The sequence below is a fragment of the Lissotriton vulgaris genome, chromosome 8, assembly GCF_964263255.1.
Source record: "Lissotriton vulgaris chromosome 8, aLisVul1.2, whole genome shotgun sequence".
NCBI classification, from domain to species: domain Eukaryota; kingdom Metazoa; phylum Chordata; class Amphibia; order Caudata; family Salamandridae; genus Lissotriton; species Lissotriton vulgaris.
In genome coordinates this window covers 407,061,514-407,079,028 of record NC_141696.1, presented here as the reverse complement: position 1 = coordinate 407,079,028, position 17,515 = coordinate 407,061,514, and the positions used below count along the sequence as shown (strand labels likewise).

At 40.2% G+C, this 17,515-nt stretch overlaps 1 protein-coding gene across 1 annotated transcript in view; it reads right to left on the bottom strand.

The window, feature by feature from the left end:
- Positions 1 to 17,200, bottom strand: part of VWA3B (von Willebrand factor A domain containing 3B) — a 981,637-nt gene extending 964,437 nt beyond the window's left edge. Inside the window, exons 1-2 of the mRNA XM_086934174.1 lie at positions 17,058 to 17,200; positions 10,511 to 10,747 (exon numbers count right to left, since the gene is read on the bottom strand). Of these exons, the coding sequence (XP_086790300.1) occupies positions 10,511 to 10,747; positions 17,058 to 17,097 (277 nt within the window). The 5' untranslated portion in view covers positions 17,098 to 17,200. The remainder of the gene's footprint in view (positions 1 to 10,510; positions 10,748 to 17,057) is intronic.
- Between the last annotated feature and the right edge of the window lie 315 nt (positions 17,201 to 17,515).

Genomic DNA, 17,515 nt, shown 5'->3' with positions numbered 1-17,515 from the left:
TCAATCAAGTAATACAGGTGCACAATTTTAACAAATTAATTTCCAGGCCAAAAGCATCTAAAGCTTACATAGTAAAATCCCAGTGTCGAAATTTCAAATATTTTGCCACACCCAACAAACTTGCAATATTAATCTACTGCCATCCCCAAAAATAATCTCAGTCACTCTTTTTAAACTAGACAGAAGAATCCGCTCTGAATTAAAAAAAAAATTATCAGAGTGAATCTGGGTTGCCATCGAGGGAAACATCTGTCAAGCCTTATGGCAAATATCTTATTATTAGTTTTATTTAAATACGCAGCCCAGGAGGAACTACATGTAGGTATCAAGGGGGGTGAATAAGTATTTACCGCACATTGTAAATATCCAAACCTTAGGGAGTGGTATTTGCTGGTTGTGGTAAATTTCTTCAGTTCTCAATTTTCCCAGTGTGTTGTGGAATATGTGCTTCCTGAGGCGAATTGCGCATGTCTCACTAACTACTGGGAATTTTCTCCCAGTTCATTTTGGCAAGTGACCAGCTGTAGTCTACCTTTGGAAAATTGAGATGGTTGTGACAATGACAGCACATCTTAGAATTCTGAACCTTACACAACCAGGGGTTTGAGCAGTGATGGGAATGTTATGGCCCTTCTTAATCAGGCCTTAGTTAAATCTTCCCACTGTTACAGATTGCATTATTGGTTGTGCTTTTGCAATTTATTAAACAATGTCACCAACACAGGGCTTATTACTGACCTGTGTTTTTGTAAAAATTAAATGTCTAGCTCATAATGGCCCACAACTCGTTAATCTTTAAAACAATCTGTTTCTCATATTGGTTCCTCTAGTTTAATATCTTTGCTAGGCATTGCACTATTTTCTCATAGGAGCACAAAGTACTTAGCAATTGGCCCATAATCAAATGACATCCTCTCTGTACACAAATCATTATACAAAAATAGTTCTTTAACTTCAAACCAGTTATAAGAGTATCAAAAACAACGATACAATTTAGGATATGTTTAACTTTCTTTCTCCTCTGTAAAAGCCAAGGGAAGAACTTTAAAATTATCATTCATAAAATTATACTTTAACTAAATCTAATGAGATCATTGTACCCTTAACTGGTAACTCTCAATGGAATTCATCTGGTCCATAATCAAGTACAATATTTGTCCATGTTCATTTATTGTATTTAACCTTAGTTGGTGGGTCTCGAAGCTAGTGGTTTCCATGTTTCTCTCTTTTTGCTTTTGTTGCTTCCTCATTTTTTCGTTGCTCACCTTCCGAAAACAACATTAAGAACGTCCCACCTTGCAAGCGCAGACCAGTTGGTGTTTGATAATTTAGTTCTTTATTTGTGATTTTATATAGTACAAACATGGCCCAAGGGTATTAGAGCACTTTATAAGGGAGCAGGTAGTCATACATGTATATATGTATCTAATTTCTCTCAAACCACTCCTCAGCAAATGTTCCTCAGTTCCCATGTACTATATTTGTACTTAAAAACTACACCTGAATACATCAAACCATAATATTTTACGAAGATGCACCATTTAATAACTTAGTTACTGGTGAGAGATCCATCTCTAATCTTGGCAAATATGTTTTATACTCAAAGCCACTGAAGGTACAAGCCAACGTCCAGACCATAGTACAACCATAAGTTATGAAGAGGCATAAAACGGAATAAAAATGGAAAAAGCAAACATATCAGTTTCAGCAAATTCTTTTTATATCACAGAAGTTTAACTCACACAAGTTTCCATCTAGTACAGGGTTCAGGCAGAGGTTTAAATCCCATGCAAGCATTATCATTGTTTCTTGCCTCTCTATGGAGAGTGCTTTGGTAAAAAAAAAAAAACTCCTCTGGTTAGATAAATAAATGTGCCCACTCTTATGACTAAATGGGTCCTATGACACAAACAGTCGAGCTGGATAAACTGTCGATCCAAAACTTTTTTGCTAATGAATGAGAATAAGTACAATATGAGGTTGAGCTGCCATATGAGGTGCAGTTAAATCATCTAAACTTCTTCAAGAAGGTTCGTTGGATCATTATAATATATATTTTTTGCGAAGCAGAAAGTTTAATAATCTGATATGCTTCTCTAAGCCACCAAGCTCACTTATGCTAAGGACAGAAATAGCTAACTCAATGGAAATATACCAAGCAAACTCCCTATCCATACATACTTCTTCACTAGTTGGCAATTAAAGGATTATTTAAACTAAGACGGCAATGTCTAAAGTTGTCCACCCTTGTGACAGATATTTTTCTAAAAAATGTCTCCTCTCTGAAGTAGATGCTTCAGGAGGAGGGGGAAGCATGCAAGCCAATCTGCCTTGCCATGCCATGGTGTCATGAGGGAACCGTTGTCACATATGTAAGTCTTTACAAAGGACCCCGTAAGAAAAAGAAATTGGTTTATTGGTTGAGAGGGCACTCAAATAATAAACAATCCTTGTCAGGGTGAACCACAAGAGTCACTAAAAAGAACCTGTGCTTAATCCTCTGGTAGCGTAGCAGGCTATACTTAGTGGTAAAATGTAAAGTATTTATGCAACACTCAAACAGTAATACAGTGAAAGCAAAACACAAGAAAAACTCCAAACCAATTTAGAGCAATAGAGTAAATGTGAATAAATAAAATGACACTAAAATTAACAAAATCCAATCAGTATAACCACAGATATATATATTTTTACTTTTATGTAAAAATAGCACCAAGAAGGAGACAGTGCCAATTGTGGTTATCTTATCACGATAGACTGGAGGAAAGGCAAAAGTGCAGGCCAACTGCAATGGAGCATAGGTCAGACACAGGTACCAAGTTAGTCCCACTGAAGAGTTACCTTTTCAAGTCCAGCATGAAGAGTTACATTCTCGTTGGAGGGAGCTGCAAGGAGGAAACTTTCTGTGCGAGGAGAAGGTCAAGCATCGCAGACGGTTGTTGCTGTAGCGTGAACAGCCAGCCATCGTTGGACCTTCGTGATGGTTAATCATCGCAGATGGTCACTGCTGGTGCAAAGTGCAGGCCTCTGATTGTCAGTCATTGCGGACAGTCGCTGGTGGTGCGAAGAGCAGATCTTGCTGGAGCTTCGTGTTGGTGGCCATCATGGGCGGTTGATTCTCAGCACGAAGAGGTCACTTTGGGGTTGCGAGAAGATCAGACTTCAGATTTTTCACCTTTTCTTGAGGAGGAGTTCTTACAGATGCCAGTCAAGAGTCCAGCACCTGGGGGCAATTCTTGGGTATCAGGACTCACTCCAGCAGCAGGGCTCAGGCTGGTCCAGGCAGCCCCAGATCATGCTGGTCAGAGAGGCATCTAGAAACTTCGTGTCTCTGTAACACACGCATGAGTTCAGCCAACTCACCTTTGAAGTTACTCTGGGTAGCTGTGAATTCAAGGCAAGCAAGTCCACCTTTCCTTCTTTAGACAGCAAGGCAGTCCTTCTGGCAGCAGGGCAGCCCTTTTTCTGAATCTTCCGCAGGTTCAGTAGTTTTATGATGAGAAGTTTTGAAGAGCCCAGTTATATACCTGATGCCAGCTTTTGGGGGTGGGGCGGGGGGGGGGGATTTCCAGACCTACTGCCAAAACTGGTTCTGGACAGTTATTCTTCTTCCCCTGGTCCTGGCTTTAAATTGTCTAGCATGACAAAAGGCAGGACAGGCCTGGTGTCGGGCAGGTGGCAACTCCTCCCCAGCTATCCTGTCAGGAATACCCACTCCTCTTACACCTAGGCCTTCTTTGTCCTATGTCTGGAAGCAAACCAGCAGAGTCATTAACGGTCATATGACTCAAGACACTGGCATAAAGGTATATTTTTTCTAAAAGTGTCATTTTTAAAGTTGTAACTTAAAATCTGACTTTACCATTAGAGAGGATTTTAAATTACAATTCATCTGAGCGTAAACATCATGTCTCTATCTGTTCCTAATCTGTAGTTAGCACGGATTAAATGTAATAAGGCAACCTAGTGTTAGTCTATACGAGCGATAAGACTTACAACAATGAAAAACCTCTTTAGGAGTTTTTCACTGTCAGGGCATTTAAAACTTAAGCAGACATGTCCTACGGTTTATATACCATGCATCCTGCTCTAGGAGTGGTTAGTGGAACCAATAAAGGCTTGGGTCTGGTTACTACCTGGCCTAGACCACACTAATTCAGTAAACAAAAAGATGGCCAGATAGATGCATTTGACGTTTTTACACAACACCTAGCCAACAAATCCTAAGCGGGCGTCCTTTCATTTCAGTCATGTTTTACTTATTTTGCTTCTTTTAGAAAAACATTTACATATGACCAAAAACAAAATACAATTGTCAAGACTTTTTACACCATTAATACAACAATACATTACACACAATCATAAATAAACAACATTGATATAGACACCATAAACAAAAGTGAGGTAGGGGTAAGGATGCCTCAATTCATTTCATTTATGGGGCACCAGTCCTAATGTAAGATACATAAACAGGCTGCCAATTATTATTTCATATCGGCTAGCTTGTTAATTGTGCTGTAAACAGTTTTTTTGAAACAAGGGGTCAGCTTGCAGGAGAGATTTTTTGAAACTGCATTCCTGTAGCGCCCAATACAGTTTGAATACCAGCACAAGGTCAACGCGTTTCAAACCCTGATTCTGTTTTGGGGTTCTCCTCAGGACATGGACTGGAAGTGGACTCACTGTGAAACATAAAACAATATGAATTGGTGTCAGTTAGTGGGGACTGTTCTATCATACATCTTTCAGCTTGGACCAAACTCATGTTACTCCTGACAATACCTGTATATCTTTTGTTCTACAACTGCTGTCTACAGTTCAAGGAAAAACAGGGACTCTGGAATTAGAATTCAATGAAGGGACAATCAGTATCTCATTACTGGCATCGTTTGGTTTTCAATATGAGATAAGATTTTAACGAAGGTGGTGCATACCTTGGGCCATTCTGTTATGTGAGCAGTTCCCTTTTTCCGCCAAAAATATGTTGTAGTAAGTAGGTAATTGCACTGCGCTGAAACAAACATTACATTCCTTGTAAAATTCGACCAAATTAACTGTTTGCTCTTCGTGCATATTTTAGTGCTTGTATGTACCTGAGAGGATTTCGCAACTGCGACTCGGCGTGTTCTTGGCCGCGGTGCCGCTAGCACGGGACCCGCGCGGTCGGTGCTGTTTTTCTTTTTTTCAATTCTGCAAGTTAGGAGAAACTGAGTCTCCGTGTTACATCAATCTTGCATCGTTTTCGCCCGTTATTAAATATAAATCCTGCTCTCGCTTGTTGACTTACTTTGATTCGGTGTTGTATTCTCTGGCTATGCTCTCATTCCGTACTTCCTGGGTGCGACGCTGACGCGCATCACGTGATTCGAGCTTGTGCACGATTAGATACATTTAAAGGGGCAATGATGACGATGGTACCGGGGCCTTGCAGTGGCTTATGGTGTTTGGAGTTTGCTTTTAACAATATTGTTGAAATAAATCTCATTGATTGGTCATTGCGGAGTTTTTTCGGGGCAATTGTCATTGTTGGAATTATGAACATTTGCATCCACTATCACCAAAATACTCACAAGGACGATTCCCACAAATAGTAGCAATATTTTAATTTTTTATTTGCGAAGTACGATCTTGTGAAATTCCTCCTCACATGGCATAGGCTCATATGTTTATTATTGCAAGTTACTTAATTCAGACAGTTTGTTCAAACCAGACATAGCTGTATCGAATTTCATAATCAAGAAAGCTTCCTTTTGTGCTAGTTGTAAATCGGGGTCACCTCCCGCATCCGCAGGCGTCCTAATCACAGCCAAGATCGTCCATTTAAAATCATTTGCACTGTGGTTTAGTTGTATGAAGTGGGGGACCATTGGCGCTGTGAGAACATTATTCTTGATCCTTGAGCGATGCTGAATGATTCGCTGCCGAACCTCTTGTGTCGTTTAACCGATGTACATTTTTTGGCATGTGCATAGGATGACATAAATTGCATATTTCGATTTGCAATTAGTGAATTGATCATGACGCCAGAATTTTTTACCGTCAGTAAATAATGTACCTTCTAGTGTGGTGTTACAAACAGAGCAAGTTCCACATTTGTGGTTCCCTTTTAGAGCAAACAGTGGTGGTCCAATGTTGGGTATTGCATCTTCTACCAAGTGCCAGTGATTTCGAATGATTTTTTGGACAGGGTGCGTGTGGGGCCCAAATGTGGAGACACACACCATCCGATCTGTAGATGGTTTTTTATTTTTCTCGAGTAGATGTTCTCTGGGAATCCAGCGTGCCCTTTTCATAGAATGCTTCACCAATTTGCGAGGGTATCCTCTCTCTTGTAGTTTTCTACATAAGTCTTCTCCATATACTTCGAAATCTTGCACATTGGAGCAATTTCGTCTCACCCTTAGGAATTGTCCATAGGGGAGATTGTTTTTGAGATTTCTCGGTGGTAACTTTTGTAATGCAACGCATTATTTTTATCCGTCTTTTTTAAGTATAGGGAGGACATCAACCCTTCAGGCGAGTGTTTCATCTCGACGTCCAAGAATGGAAGTGACTTACGGTTGTATGTCAGACTGAACTTGATGTCGGGACTGCGGTTATTTAACCATTGATGGAATTCTTCTAAGGTCATAGTAGTTCCTTCCCAGATGCACCACACGTCGTCTATGTACCTCAGCCATTGTTTGATGTGGGTACTGTATGGATTGTTGTTATAGATGTATTTTTGTTCATACTGGGCCATATACAGCACCGCCATCTCCGGCGAGAAGGGACAACCCATCGCTGTACCCTTCACCTGAAGGAACAGCTCATCTTCAAACTTGACGAAATTTCTTTTTAATGCCAGTGATGCCAGCCTCAAAATCAATTCAGTGGGTACTCTGTGTGGACGTTGTCTTTTTTCCAAATAGACTTCTATGGCTTCTAGACCTTCTTTTTGGGGGATTTGCGTATATAGTGATGCAACATCCATTGTCACTAGGATCTGTGTCGTGGGATCAAATTGAAAGCCTTCCACCTTGTTGATAAACTCCATTGTGTAGCGTAAGTATGATGGTACTTCAGGAAGGAATGGCTTCAAGAACACGTCCACGAATTTGGACACCGGTTCCAAAATGGAGTCACATCCAGAGCAAATCGGGCGGCCTGGTGGTGTGGAGGCATCCTTATGTACTTTCGGTAGAAAGTATAGATGTGGTGTTCGAGGAAGTTTTTTTATCAGGTATCCTGCTTCTTTAGGACCAAGTATCCCATTTTCCTTGACATCTTTCACAATAGAAGTTATCTCCTGCATTATTTCAGTAGTAGGGTCTTGAGTGATCCGTCTATACCATTCTTGGTTGTACACATGGCTTCTCCCCTCAGTTCTATACAATTCTTTGGACCATAGAACAACGGCTCCTCCCTTGTCAGCTGGTCTGATCACAGCTTCTTGCTGGTTTTTTAATTCCTTTATTGCTTCTTTATGACATTTAGACATATTAGATGGAACAAATGATCGTTTCTTTTCCAGCGCATTCAATGATGACAATACTGTATGTTCAAACGCCATAATGTCTTTTGACATATTATGATTAGAAGGGCAAAAAAGGGATTTATTTCTTAATCCAGAAGCCTCAGTTTGAATATGATCCGGTGTATCTTTGAAAAACCACCTGAGCCGAATTTTTCTGAAGAATTCCATGATTTGCATTTTAACTTTTGTGAAATCCATAGTAGTTCCTGGGACAAAAGACAATCCGAGTTCTAATACCTCCATTTCTGCTTTTGTGAGTACTCGATTTGATAAGTTGATGATGGGGGATTTGTTTATGACTTGTAATGATTTTTTCGAGTTGTCATCTCCCATTGTGGTTTGGCCGATTCAAACCACAATGGGAAAGAAATTAGGTCGACATGTTTCGCGGGTCTAGTGGTCCCTAACGGATCCAATCGCGCTTCTTCAGGACCAAACAAAAATAATAATAGCACAAGCAGAGGGTAGGTCATAGACATGACCGAAGAGGGAGACAAATTGCTTCCTTCACTTACCTGCAAGCTGTTGTCGATGGGGCCCATTCCTAGAACTGACGGGGTTGGGTTAGGGCACTACTATTAAGAGTACCTTTCAGCGCTTAGACGTTGTACACCTTGAAGAATAAGGTACGGCGGGTTCACGGGCAATAGGCCTGGCTCCTGCTACAATAAACTGAATTTGTTTATTATTATTATTATTATTTTTGTTTGGTCCTGAAGAAGCGCGATTGGATCCGTTAGGGACAACTAGACGCGCGAAACATGCCGACCTAATTTCTTTCCCCACTTGAGCACTTACCCTGAGAGTAGCGGTTAGCTACACAACCGCCCCTTTTTATTTATTTTCTATAGGGACACTCCAGGGTCCACCCCATTTTAATTGACCACCCAGACCCCTGAATAAAACTGGTTTGAGGGTACTGTGTGGCCATTTTAATTTCCCACACTCACAATTTCTGCTAGGCCCCCAGACCCACATGCACAACTGCGGCATCTCCAAAAAGAACTCCGCTAAAGAGCCCCCTTGTGGGACCCGTGAGGGACTGCAGCACCACCCACACGAGGAGCTACGCCCGATGATGATTCAGGGCATTCGTAAGGTTGTCTGAGGGCACTAGGTTACCAAGGAGAAGTACTCACACTACACCACAATTTTCCCCAACCTACCTGGGAGTTAATCAGTAAGCAAACTGCTCTGTTCCTGCCTCTTTCTGTCTAGTTAGAACGAGTAAACCACATTTTGGGCTTACTATTTTTGAGGAACTTTCTACCCTATTTGTGTTATCACAACAGGTGTATTTTGCCAGTTGTAAATTGCAGATTAAAATTGCGCTGCAGGCTGCACTGGCAGACCTAAGACAGGTTTTACAGTGCTATTTTAAAAGGTTGCCCTTAAGTGCTGCTGCCCACCAGTAGTATTGAATATACAGGCCCCAAGTACAGGTAGTACCATTTACTAGGAACTTACAAGCACATTAAATGTGCCAACTAGGTGTAGACCACGTTTGCCCATGTTTTAAGGACAAAGCACAAGCACTTTAGCACTGGTTAGCAGGGAGTCTTAATACCAACCCAAATGAGTTCAGCAAAATAGGGGGTGACGGTAAATACCACACCAAAGATGTCAGGTCTAACAGACACTAAACAAGGGGTTACATTTCCAAGACCCACATAACAAATGCCTCTCACAAGCTTCAGTTAATTTCCACTATACAAGGATTATTTTAAAACTTTTCTGCTTTATGTCCATCATGGTTTGAATAAAGGACCCAGACAGAAGGGATTACAGTGAAAATGGTGTTGGGGGTCTACCTTTAGTTGGGTGGCCCTACAATGTCATTCCGGTCAATATCATCAGCATGGGAGGAGACAATTCATGGAGGAAGAGGGGAAACATGCTGGCTGCCAGGTATGCCTGAGCGATACAAAAGGGGATGATGGACGGAGCGTTTGAGCAAATCAAACACTCACCCCCAGTCAACTGATCTGGGTTTAATCCATCACCATTCTTTAGCTCACTCAGCCACCCCAGTTCAGACATGGCCATATGCAAATCAGTCTGACCCTGTGCCTCATGGGAACAGTCCAGCCCGAACTGCCAAGCCATGTCTTCCCTGGACCGGAAATTTAAGCAAGGGTACTCCCAAAATTTATTTTAGGTCTAGAGGGGGGAGTAAAAAGGCAAAAACTGAAAAATAGAACCTCTGAACTGACCTATTTGTTTTTCAAAACTTAGAATAAATCTAATTTATTTCACAAAGGATGCAACATGGATGAAAATATTCACATAGACATGTAATACTTTAGTTTTCCATTTATTTTCATTTTCATACCTTAAGATCAAGAAACATTTTTATCACCCTTTTCATATTTTTTAAGACAAAAACAGATAAATATTACAGTGCAAGGAATTCATTATTGGCATTTGTGAAATAAATTAGATTTATTCTAAGTTTTGAAAAACAAATAGGTCAGTTCAGAGGTTCTATTTTTCAGTTTTTCCCTGGACCGGAAACAAGCCTCCTGGGACCGGTTTCGGATTCATAATCCTCATCAGCCAGGCTATCTTGAATCCAGTGGCCAAGTGAGCAAGGGACTCACGTCTGAGCATACCCTGCCAATTTAGGGCGAACAAAGCGATACAAAAGGGGATGATGGACGGTATGCCTGAGCAGCATGGTAAAAGTGTTGTTACTTATATGAGTCCTGGAAATGAACCCCTAAGAAGAGGGTGACTTCCAGGACAGCATAACTGATGTACCTGAAATGCTGGGAGATTTCTCCTGCTGTGTGAGTGTCATTTTAAACCTTTTTCTTCTATCCTTATTGCCAGTGCTGCCAAAAAGATAGAAGAGGTGAACTGGTTCAGGGAAACACATGACATCATCAGCTATGCACACAGCCATGAAACCATTCAGCAGTTTGGAATGATTTAGCAGGAAAAACACACATTAGAAAACTGGGTCTTGACTTAAAAGAAAGAAATGTGGCATACCTGGTTTGGCCAAAAATCCAATCTGCTCAAAGATCTGGGAGAGCGTCAAGTTGTTTCTCTTCAGGCCATGAAGTTGAAGCCACTTAGGTGATGAAACGAGAGCCTGCACGTCCATCTCCCATAAAGTGGATTTAGATCCTGGAGCTTTAGTACTACAGAGATCCCCTTTGGCAACAGCAAGTAGATCAGACTTCAGAAGGCATGCCTTGTTTTTAAGATTAAAGGTCCCATCTGTCACTGTAAAACACGTGTGATGCCGTTTATACTAAATATTGCCATAAATGTATTACATAATTTTCAAGTTATATTTTATATTCATTTTTTAAGTAATTCTAGAAATATTTACCAATGCCACATACTCTTCAATTACCACACTCTATGCTTCAATTGAAACAATGGCAAAAGTACCATACATGCTCCTAATTAAATTTTTGTTTACTGAGGGTTTTTCTACCATTGTTTTAAATTCAAGCACAAGTGGCCATATATATTAAAGAAAAGTGAAGAATAATGTTTTCCAACGAAAAATCATTCAAACTTCAGGGACCAAATTTGACACATATTCTTAGAGAGGTGTGAGGACACATCCAGAGGGCTGGGGCACAGTTTTAAAAGGCAGGGCTAGGACCTCAACTTGCCTCGGTCAATATTTACCTGGTACTGCTTATCAGCAGGCCAAAGTTGCTATAGTAAACTGGATCCCATCTCTTGGTATGGAGAGAAAGAATCCAGTTCATAAAAGTAATTGAGGGAACTCTGTTTCACTATTCCATTCTTCTCCATTAGTTTCTTGTCAGCCTTTCACAGTGTGCATGCGGTCTACTTTCTATCAAGGGATGGTACAGGGAAAATATTGGATCTTTTACCTGTGCATGATATTACCTTATGATGAATGTGAACACGCTGTTCTAATTCTGAAAATTCACTACTCACTCAACTGTGTGTTGGTTAGTCCTCACAAGTGTCTGTTGATATGATATTGTGAAGGGAATGTGTGAATCTTTCAGATTACTGTCTCGGTGTAAACGGTAACACCAGAAGTTCTCCGTTAGAGCCAGTGGTTACAGTTGGGACCAACCAGCACTCTTTTTGGGGTTGGGGGATTTATTTATCAGCATCAGGCTTAGACCCAGAACAAAAGGGAGAAACGCAGCAAAGGAGAAAAGACTGTGGAAATAAAAGACCGAAACACAATGTCAAAGATAGAAAGCAGGGCTAAAAACGAGCTTGCAAGAATGAGATAGAAGGACAAGGAAAGCAGGGTGGTTGGTGAACACGACATGAGGTAAAATTAAGACAAGACTGGTGCTAGAAGTAAAAGGACAGCTGGGGTTCAGCAAAAGTAGAAAATATTCCTTTTAGGAGGCTAAGGGTATTATGAAAATGGGTATGCATATTTACATGCTTTATAAACCGAGAATTAAATGGTATCCACTCACATTTTCCCTTCATCGTGGCAGGTTTGAAATTCGTACCCGGAGCTATACTATATTTGTGCACATGCTAATTTTGCTCTCTATTGTTACTACCTATATCCATATATGCCACCTCTAGAGATTGAAAATTATAGTACTGCACCCATTCCACTGTGGTCCTTGATAGGTACACTCACTCCACATCATACGCTAATGATGGCCATTGGTATGTGTACTGTACAGGCATGAAATTGTCTTGGCAGGAGGGTGGGTCTGGGTAAAATGTACTCCTCTCTTCTGTTCATCAACCATCACCCACTGCTGCCAGTTAAAGATGAACAAAAGACAATTTCTCAATTAGCCTCTTGTGGCCTGCAGCGCTGGGGAGACTTTTACGTTAATGGCTTATTTGTGATGTTTGAAGATTTCAAAAGGATTTTGCTAAATACATCTTTGAACATTTTTGTGATAACAGGAGGCAATTTGAAGTTAAAAAAAAAGGTTTATTGGTAAGTATCCACAACTACCCTCAGGGCCAACCTCTCAGCTCCTCAGCCAAGCTTCTCTGCTGGACTCCACAAACAGGATTCCAACAGAAGACCCTTGTTGCTAGGAGCTCATTAAAAACTAACATGTAATAAAAACATAACACATCTCCTTTACTAAATAATTGAAACACTTAAAACAAAGAAATCATTCAATTTCTTGGGTCTCATCTTATTGTGTGTACTGGGAGCTCTTATATAATTGTCCACAGAATTTTCACAGCTTTGAGAATTTTCCTTTAAACAAAATCTTATCTCTGCATCATTACATTTTACAACTTTGCAACTATTCCACCATTTTCCATCCAGAGTTTTAATTAGATTACCCTTAACCTTTATAACTTTCCTAGGATCAGACCACTTAGAATGGCCTTTTTTTATAAATACGTCTGGACATACTTTAACAAAATCTCCTTCTGTTATGACTCTTTTGAATTTGCTAATTTTATCATTATATCTTGTTTGGTAATTCTTTTGATATGAGACAACTTTGTCACGTATCTCCTCATCTTTTACAATCTTTCTCCCACTTCTCATCCATGCGGGTACAACTGTAGTACAAGGGATTCTACCCTTGAGAAGACAAAATGGAGTTTCCCCAGTCACAGAATTTGGAGTTGTCCTATAATTCCACAACATTTTTTTTATTTGAGTTCTCCAAAACTTGTTCATAGAAGTGGCCAATTGAATATGTTCACCCAACACACGGTTGAAGCGCTCAACCAAACCATTACCCCATGGATGATATACAGGTCTTTTCAAATGTTTTACACCCCATTTGTTCAAGAACTGACTTTGTGAGAAATAAATTGGGGACCATTGTCTGATAAGATCTCCATTGGACATCCCTCTCTACTAAAAACTTCTTCACAAAAAGTTATAATACTTCTTGTCTTAATATCTGTCACAAAGGCAACCTCAGGCCATTTAGAATAATAGTCCAACATCACAATGGCATACTTATCCACTGGACTTACCCCTCAAATGGTCCACAGATATCAATGGCTAGTCTTTCCCATGCTTTTTCAGGAAAATGCATAGGCGTAATCGGAGAATCTCTTAAAATATGAGACTTGTCACTGCACATGCAAGATATGCACTCCCTCACAAACCTTTCTATGTCTCTATCCATATTTGGCCACCGAAAGTCCATCCTGGCCTTTCTTTTGACAGCAGACATTCCCCCATGACCCTCATGTAATAAACTCATCAGCTTCTCCCTCAATGATTCAGGTACTATCAACTTATCATTACGTCTTACAATACCTTTTACTACAGATAATTCTTCCCAAAAATCTTTGTACATAGCAATATCTTCATCCAATTTACTTCCCACACTTGAAGGCAAAACTCTTATTACCTTAACTAGAGATTTATCAGAAGCAATAGCTTCTTTCCATTCCTGTTTGCTAATCGCTTGATGTCATTCCTCAACATTGTCAATTAGCAAATCATCGTCATCATTGTTTCCATCATCTTTACTATTCACAGGTAATCGTGACAAACAGTCAGCATTCATGTTTCTTACCCCTGGTACATATTTCAATTCAAATGAATATTCCTGCAATCTATATAGCCATTTTGCTAAACGCGGGGTAGCTCTACTTGCACCTGAGGTAGTGAAAAGATCCAACAATGGTCGGTGATCTGTGCGAAGCTCAAATTTTGTACCCCATACATACACTAGAAAATGTTGCACTCCCCACCAGCAAGCTAACGATTCCTTTTCTATTGTGGAATAGGATGGTTCAGAACCTTTCAAAGTGCGTGATGCAAAAGCAATTACAGTTTCCTTCCAGTCATGTTCTTGCATCAATACAGCCCCTAAACCATAACCACTGGCATCAGTTACAATGATGGATTTATATTGTGGATTGAAGGATCTCAAGGTCGTGGCATTGGCTACTGCTTTTTTTACCATGTTAAATGCATTTTGGCAATATTCCGACCATTCAAAGTTAACACCTTTCTTCATTATATTACGCAACGGTTGAGCTATATCTGAAAAATTATGCACACATTTTGCATAATATTCAGCTAAACCCAGGAACGACCTAAACTGATCTTTATCCACTAGTGATGGAGCTTTCTCCAAGTCTTCCACCAAATTTGATTTCGGTTTTATTCCATTCTGAGATAATGTGTGCCCAAGGTATTCTACCTCTTGTTGACAAAACTTACATTTATTCAAACTTATAGTGAGACCAGCAGTTTCAAGCTTTATCAACACATTTCTTAAAACATCATCATGTTGACTCTCGTCCTTGCCCCAAATTAGTACATAATCTTGGAATACTAAAGCATTTTTAACATCCTTCAAAACCTTATGCATAATTCTTTTGAAAAACGGCAGATGAAAACATAAACTTATTTTTATATTGCTGGCTTCGAGGATCCTGCGGGTCAGAATTCCCAGAGTTTCCCAGAGAGCACTCCTTCTTGCAGTCCTTGGGAATGCTTGTATCTGCCACCTCTCACAGACACCTTATCTCTAATACGCCGGGCAAGATGCCAGTGTTTGCGGTGCATCACCACCCCCTTTTCTGAATCGTTTTGTCCACCATAAGCGTGGAAGGGTATACTCAGATGTGAGTCCCTTGCTCACTGCACCATCAGGATTCAAGCAAGCCGGGCCGAAGACGGCTGAAATGCCAGAAACCGGTCCCCGGAAGCTTGTTTCCTTCCCAGTATAAGAATTGGCTTGGTAGTCTAGTCTGCCCTGTTCCCATGATGCACTGGGCCAGGGACAGACTAATTTGCATGTAGCCAGGTTCTGAGCTGGGATGGTGCAGTGAGCTAAAAAACGGTGATGGATCAAGCCCTGTTCTTTGGACTGGGTAGGAGTGTTCTGCTTAATTCAGATACTCTGTCCATCACCACCCCCTTTTCTGAAGTGTTTGCGGTGGGGCTAGGGTTTGATTGGAGGAGGAGCTTGGAAATCCATTTGCGGAGGAGTTGTGAAACTTCTGCTGCTCCTAGATGGGCCATATCTCCCCTAGCAGTGGGTTATGTATCACACACTTTAAATTCTTGCCTACTATACTCCTAAGACTCTTCGGAAATTTGGCCTCAGAGATGATGCAAATTGTGAAAGATGTGGTGGGCCGAAAGCAAGTTCTGCTCTTGGCCTGGTCATGTGGTGAAATCTAGCTGTATTGGGACATACACATAATGATATTGGTAACAGGATGTATCTTTGCGGTGTGGATGGGCAGTCGTCTTTGGTGACTGTCCTTTGAATATACCAGCCCAAATGTAATAACGCTAATTGCTCTTAGTGATAATGTTGTAATGTTAACTTGAAAAAATGAAAATAAAATGAAAGAAAAAGTAGTTGGGGAAAATTAATTTTGCATGTATTGCTGAAAAAGCAATTAAATTATGTTGTTAGTTATTGTTTTCACCTGTTGCGATTGTGAAGGAAAAACATTACTGTGTTACCTAAAAACATACCATACCGCCTCAGAAGTCTCATGTATTCATTCCAGATTCCATAAGTGCCATAGTCTCTATCTGGATTTTCCATGCTACTTGATGACCTTCCTTCAATGTGGTGTGGATAAACAGATGTGCAGTTCTTCAAAACAAGAAAAGTGAGATAGCCTAGAGTTCCAGGGAATAGAATGTGCTCAAATAGGAGCACGGGCCCTCACACACCCAGATGGGTGTCATGCTTCATCATTGGGCTAGCTCTTTGTCGGGCCAGCGATGTGACGCCTGACAGGCCTCCATTGGGGGCTCTTTGCCGGAGATCTTTTTTAGCTGTCTGGTGAAGTGGGGTGTGTGGGCTCAAGTGGTGAGTGTAGAGTGGAATTAAAGAGTGGGTTAAAATAGGTATGGTGATGCTCAGAGTCACACTATTTAATAATGTAAACTCACTAGCCTAGTTAGAAATACAGCGCTGATTTAGGATATATTGGTCCTAGTTAGCATGGTAAGTACGTTGGTCTAGAACAAGGTCAACATGTTTCTCGCCTATATATGAAAAAAACTGATCATGTGGTAATTCTTCAGGACCTAACTTGAAAACCTACACTACACTGGATTCAATAAATGATGCATTGTTATGCATTATGTTAGAATAATCATTCACACGAAAGGTCAAGCAGTAATATTGTACCTTAACCAGATCAAATAACCTGGAACACAAAGAGGGACAAACATCACAAGTAAATAGTACATAAGTTTAGACTTATAAATCTACATTTGTGTGACTAATTACTCTAGCAGAGAGCCAAATGTTGTAAAGGATGTTAACATGTTTGTAACATGCAAGTGTAATTTGGAATCAATGCTTGAATTGTTGACCAGCAGCTACTATTTTTGGTAGGGAAATATATATCTAGGCACTTGCTACTCCACTACCTTTTGATAAGTCTGGGTGAACTTTGGCTTTGGGTTCTTCTTGAATGACTGATACTAGAACCATAAAGTACCACAACCTCAGAGCAAAAAACAATGTTCTTATTCTAATTGTACATTGGGTGTCTCTTGCTGATATTGCAGGAGATCCCATGTAATGATTTTTAAGAAAGAGAAACCAATAATTGTCCTTGACCTGTAACAATATAATAATGATGTACTCACTATCACTCCAGGCAACGTTTGCCCAATGATTTCCTGACATTGTGGACCCCGGTGCCTTTAAGTAAAGCAGTGTTACTGCTGGGCTCTTAAAGAATGCCTCTTCCTCCTCTTTGTGATGATTCCCATCAGAAAGCACGGCAAAACAAGTGTCAGTCCAACCTCAAACCTGGTCACTATGTAAATAAGAAAAACAGACCTCAGAAACAAGGAAAACATATACAAGAAAACATATATAAATTATTTACAAGAAGACATACATAAATCACATTATGTTTAGACTGTTGACCTCACTACTCATGAGTTCATTCAGAAACATCAAGGCTCACTCATTGCAAGATCTAACTCACACCAGGTTAAATGTCACACTTTTAAAAGAAATATTTTTCATTGATGCACATAATTAGAAAACTGTATTCAATTACAGTTGTGAGTCAATTAATAAACTCATTCAATTTACC